Here is a 5,919-nt window from a genome sequence, read left to right on the forward strand (position 1 = left end):
GCAATCTTAGTCAGTACTTACGTACCTTACTACAAGCAGTCCCTAGCAGTCCCACTCTAGGTTCCAAGCCTATCATCAACTCTACAATGCAAATTACCTATGCATCATTCATTAAGCTCTAAAAGCCTTAACTAAGCTAATAAATACTCCTAAATAATTTAAGGAGACCATAGCTATACATGCGTCCATCGTCAACCCACTGATGGAGACTGCCTCAAAACTAGGCAACAGCTCCGCTACGATGCCTGGATCGCTATGCTACTTCCGAAATCCAAAAAGGACGTCTAAAATTCCCTAGATCTGAGTTAGAAGGCTAAGAAACGAGAGAGAAAAGAGGAGAGGTGCGAGTTGGAATGAAGCCTCGGATCCCATATTTATAGACGCGAAACGGAAAGTCCGTTCCTCCATCGTTGCGTTCGTTCGCCATTGTTGCGTCGGTCCAACGAACGTTGCGTCCGATGTCCCATCACGTTCGTAAGCAATGATGTCATCTTGCTGACGTCACAGATGACATCAGATTTCCAGAATGTTGCATCCGTTCCACGAACGTTGCTTCCATTCCTGGTCATCCTTCGGGCCATTTCCGATCATTTTGAGTCCATTTCTGAAGTCCGTTAATCCAATAGAAATTTCCTTAATCATGTTTTACTAAATCTAAACACGTTCATATGATTAATTACATATTAATCGCTAAATACGGATACGGGTCACTACATCACCGATATGGTTGGACACTTGTACTAGTATGAGGTAACCATTATCCATTGGATATAGGAGTCACCTCCTGATGCGACGGCGCAGCGTGCTATATACCCTGGGCCAGGTCTATGAGCTTGTTTCTTGACCTGAGAGTCTTGGTAACCAGTACACTTGCATACATGCACATATAATATTGTATGCGCGTACTCTCGTACTGAGCGTTTTATGTTCACGTTCGGTTATTTTATGTTGTCTGGACACCCCATTCGATAGGACAGTTGCAGGTAGTTCTCCTGAGGATTGGGAGGTTAGGTGGTGACCAAGGCAGGATTGCAGGGTTGAACACTAGGTTATACTTTTATGGTATTATTTTACTTAAGTTCCACATTTGTACTCTGATTAAGTTTATTTATTGTTTAATTGCATTCTTAACCTTCTGATTAATAGTGATCATGGTGCGGGTCACTACACAAAAAGTCGTAGAAGTCATCTACACCAAGCTACATCATCCTCTAGACTTAGAAATTTAGTTCATAATCAAAATAGTGCAAAAACAAATCATATTTTTGAAACTAGACTTCAATTCAACAATTAAAAGCTTAGGTAAAGAATAACAAATCCGAAGTCGCGGTGCCGTGTCCGGATGACGCAATCTTCTTCTTTGTTCCTTGATCTTCAAGTTCTTCAAATCTGGTTCAGAAATTCCCAGCCTTAAATCTCTCTCAATCTCTCGTTCTTGCGTGTGATTCTTTTTCCAAAACGTATGTGCGGCTGATCCTCTCCTATTCTCATCCTTCACTTTCCCTTTTATATGTGCTCAAAAACCCAGCAATCAAATCCAAAAATCTTCATTTTCAAATTCGCAGACATCCAAAAATTTCCATGTTTCTGCGCAAGCACAAAATCGCTTCTCCAGTAGCGCAGAATCGCTACTCTCTCGACCCAATAGCGCAGATTGCAGCATTCTTGCACCTCTGCGCTTCAAATTCAAACAGCAAGCGCAGAGTCGCTACATGTCAGGCGCAGGATCACTTGCTCCAAATCCAAAATTTTCCTTTTTTTTTTCTTTTCCACCAATTTTTGGTATTTTTCTGCATAACACATAAACAATAACAAAAACACATAATTTATCTCGAAACACGCAAAATTTAATTTAAATCATAATCAAATTAAGTGCATAAAATGCACTTATCATCTATGAGTTTCAGTTAAGGAAGTGTTAAGTACTTGATGAATTGGGATTTTACAAGTAGTTGTATTATTCAAATATTATTAGAAACCTTCCAAAAGGAAGAAAGGATGACATGAGTTTTTCATCTCCGAACATCCATAAACAACTTCTGTGTTATTAATTTCAGTCGACTTCTTAATAAGTGTTCAATCTGTCTATTGATATTTTTCGCACATATCTTTGTTGATCAACTGATATCGACAATCAAGAAAAAAAACAAGTTGTTTAGTTGTGAACACAACTGAACCATGTCATTAAATCGAAAAAAAATTGCAAGTGGTGTATTCAAACCCCTCCAAAATTAATGCAAATTCATGAGAAAGGAAGAAAATTGATGCAAATTCTCAATCAAATGAATAATCTACAAAAGATATAATGTTATTTATTATTCAATTTATTTTTATCATTTCACGAGAAAACATTTGAATATTTTATCAGTGAAGCAAATATTTATAAATGACATTTATAAAACATGAGATATGAATTAAAAAATTAAGATTTAATTTGATTTAATGTATATTACGTATTAAAAAATATAGAACAAATTATATTGCTTCAGGGCATACATGAGATAAAAAAAATAAGGCAAATACATGACACGAAGCATGTAGTAATTACTCACAATCATTCAATAAAACAATAGAAAACATGAGCTGTAATAACTAGAAAAATTTCGATGCTAATATATATTGTTTCAAGATAAATCTACTTACATTTAAATATTATATTTATAAGCTTACATGAATTATTGAAATGTCTTATCTTAAAATGTTAAGGTAAATATAGAAAAACAGTGATCATAATAATGATACTGACACTGCAACAGTTACAGTTTGAAAATATTGCAAATATTTTTATTGGTTGCACTGTTGAATATTATATCGACACGATCCATCATTAAGATATATAAATATTTTTTTAAAAAAATACTATATAATGATTAGCAATTATTAATAAAATATACTTTATTTATAGTACGACAACACTTCAATATAGTACATAATTTAAATACGCCAAATAAATTAAGAAGAATGCACTTCTTATCAAATCAAAATGGACAAGACGTTTGAAATAAAAGACGGAATGTTAGCATTTGAAATTGAAAGTATTCAAAATTTAAACAAAACTTTTAGCAACGAAACAAAATGTTAGCATTTGAAATTGAAAGTATTCAAAATTTAAACAAAACTTTTAGCAACGAAATAATTGCAACTGTAGATTTCGAACAACAATGAATTAAAAATAAAAGAGAACGTTCAAAGAAATTTGAGACAACGAAATTATTTATATTAAGAAAGAAAACATTTGACACAGTAAAAGATTTAAATTGCATTAAATATATTTTTTCTCGTAAGTAACAGTGGAAAGATAAGTTTTAAGCAATATATATTAATATATTTTTTTTCAAATTTTATTTTATTAAGTATATCATGATATAAAATTCTATGTTTTTTCAAATATTTTATTTCTACAAAATTATAATATTTATTTAATACATATTTTCGAACTATATATTCAATTAAATTTATAACACATAAAATTTTTTAACATAGATGATTCGTACTCATTTTATAATACATGTTATATTACATTAAATTTTACTATTGACTAAAATAACATGATATTATTTTTTATAATACATGTAATACATGTTATATTACATTAAATTTTACTATTGACTAAAATAACATGATATTTTTTTTTATAATATATGTTATATTGCATTAAATTTTACTATTAACTAAAATAACGTGACATTACTTTTTATAATTACATGTAACACAAGCTATAGTGCATTAAATTTGATTACTGACTAAAATAACATAATATTAACTGCGCATTAATCTCTTCTCTTCTCAAATCATTTATTTAACAAAATTTATTAAACAAAACTTATCCACGATCAAAGTCGTATGGATGCATGTATATATCTTTTGCTAGTATATATTAATTAAAAAAACTAGAGATGTTAAACTTCGAATACTGTCCTTCAAAATTTGTCGAGTCCGCGGAAAGAGACTTCGATGCCATCTGTAGTTCTAGTAATTAAAATATTATTGTTAAATACCAAAATTTAAATTTATCCTTCAATTAATCTGTGTAGATTATAAATATAATAGTAATGAATTATTATGATTCACAAGAATGATATTGCAAGGTTATTGTTCGTGGGAAGCTATATATCCTTTCCAAAGTACGTAAAATCAATTTGCCGTTTTCACAATTATACTATACTACTATATAATTGAAACTACTTGATCAGCGTCTAAAATTCAAGCATATATCCATTTAACACAAATTTAAAAGAGTGGCGTCCGAGCTAAAAAAAACACCATCAGCATAATTACACAAGGTTTAAGGACAAGGCAGACCAAAACAAAAACCACCGGAGTAATCATTCGCTATATATGTAATAATTTCATTTGATTTATATATGTTGAAAAAGTAGAGAGAAGAGCAGTGATGGGTGATGCATGCGTGTAAAGCAGAGAAAAGGCTTTACTATTCACGAACGACATGTCCCCTCGATACAAAAAGTCATTTCACCGTAAGCAAAAACACAATAATGGTGCATTTATATTTTCAATAACATACATCTCTTCTTCCTTCATGAACCCAAATAACACACACATTAATATTTATCTATTTTTATACTAATAATAATTAATATTTCACTCAACAGACGCATGTGGGCCGCAGGCAGCTCGAGAGCAGACCCCATCCCCTAGTCTTCTGCACATTCACCATGAAAAAACATGACAATCAATTAATTAAATTAAATTGTGGGAAATAATAATAGAATTACAATTATATACGTACCCTTGTGTGGTGAGCACGAAGGAGTTTAGGTGAAATCTTGTACAGATCTTCATCCACAGCTTTGCCCACTGCTTTTGCTTCTCCACACTCACAATCACAAACCACCCATTCCTCTTCTTTCTTGATCTGTTTTTCTTCCCCTGCTTTTGCCTGCAAACAAAAAACCCAATCAATTTCCACCCATGATTTCTACATGTATATATATTACATTACCCTACGGGGGCGGCGAGGTACGACGATGACAGCAGGAGTTACGACATCATTCTCGTACAAATCACCCGCGACGTACAGATCTCGATCCTCGGAGTAGCTAAACCGCAGAGCCTCAGCTTGCCTCGCCGACTCGAAGCACTGGGTGAATGGCAAGTCCTCGTTGCATACATCCCAGCTCCCAAATGCCGGCACATGGCTCCTCCGGAAGTACAAATCCTGCACCACTCAACCAATTAAACAATATCACCAATTACAGAGCATATATATATATGTCGATCGACTTTCCAAAATATATACGAGCTAGCCAAATTAAAGCTAGCTAGTTTACCTCCATTTTGGAATTAAACAAGATTTTGATTCAGGATCGAATTAATGGGTTAATTTTAATATATACAGCTCTACTTGCTTTTGTAGCATGGGTGGACCGAGGTCGGATTATATATATATATATAAAGAGGATTGGGAAGGGGGCCATCAATAAATGGGCTACTTTTTTTTTCCCTACTTTCTAGCGTGTGTTTAAAGTGGGGATTAACCGAAAATGAAATACTACAAAAACAAAAGTCAGAAAGTGGGGTTGAATATTTGAATTGAATAATAAGGGATCCAAAGAAAAGATATTGATGTATAGTATTAGTATAGGTAGGCGCAGTAGCAACAGCAACAGCAACAGAGTACGTAGTTATTCAAAGAAATTAAAGAAGCTCAAATATCTAAGAATGTATACCAACAGTAACAGTAAGAGACAGACAGAGAGGTGAGGGTCTTTCCTTTGGGGGACTTTTACTTTAACTTTATTTGGTGAATTGTTTTGTTTCGTAAAACTTTTGTTATGAGGGAGATGGGGTCTTACTGGTTTGTCACTGATGCGAGTGAGAGTGTATATTCATGTCGATAAAGTCTCTGCCTCGCACTGTGCTGGTGGTGGCCACTGCCACACTTATTATTATTGTTGT

General features: G+C 33.2%; 1 protein-coding gene across 1 annotated transcript; it reads right to left on the reverse strand.

Moving 5' to 3' along the window:
• Nucleotides 1-4,371: 4,371 nt before the first annotated feature.
• LOC140893369 (uncharacterized) lies at nucleotides 4,372-5,412 on the reverse strand. Its single transcript, XM_073302431.1, has 4 exons — nucleotides 5,292-5,412; nucleotides 4,964-5,179; nucleotides 4,751-4,900; nucleotides 4,372-4,663 (listed from the first exon to the last, which is right to left on the reverse strand). The coding sequence occupies exons 1-4, from the start codon at nucleotides 5,295-5,297 to the stop codon at nucleotides 4,607-4,609; spliced, it is 429 nt and encodes a 142-aa protein (XP_073158532.1). The 5' UTR covers nucleotides 5,298-5,412; the 3' UTR covers nucleotides 4,372-4,606.
• Nucleotides 5,413-5,919: the final 507 nt, after the last annotated feature.

Source organism: Henckelia pumila, chromosome 3, assembly GCF_033568475.1.
Source record: "Henckelia pumila isolate YLH828 chromosome 3, ASM3356847v2, whole genome shotgun sequence".
Lineage (NCBI taxonomy): Eukaryota > Viridiplantae > Streptophyta > Magnoliopsida > Lamiales > Gesneriaceae > Henckelia > Henckelia pumila.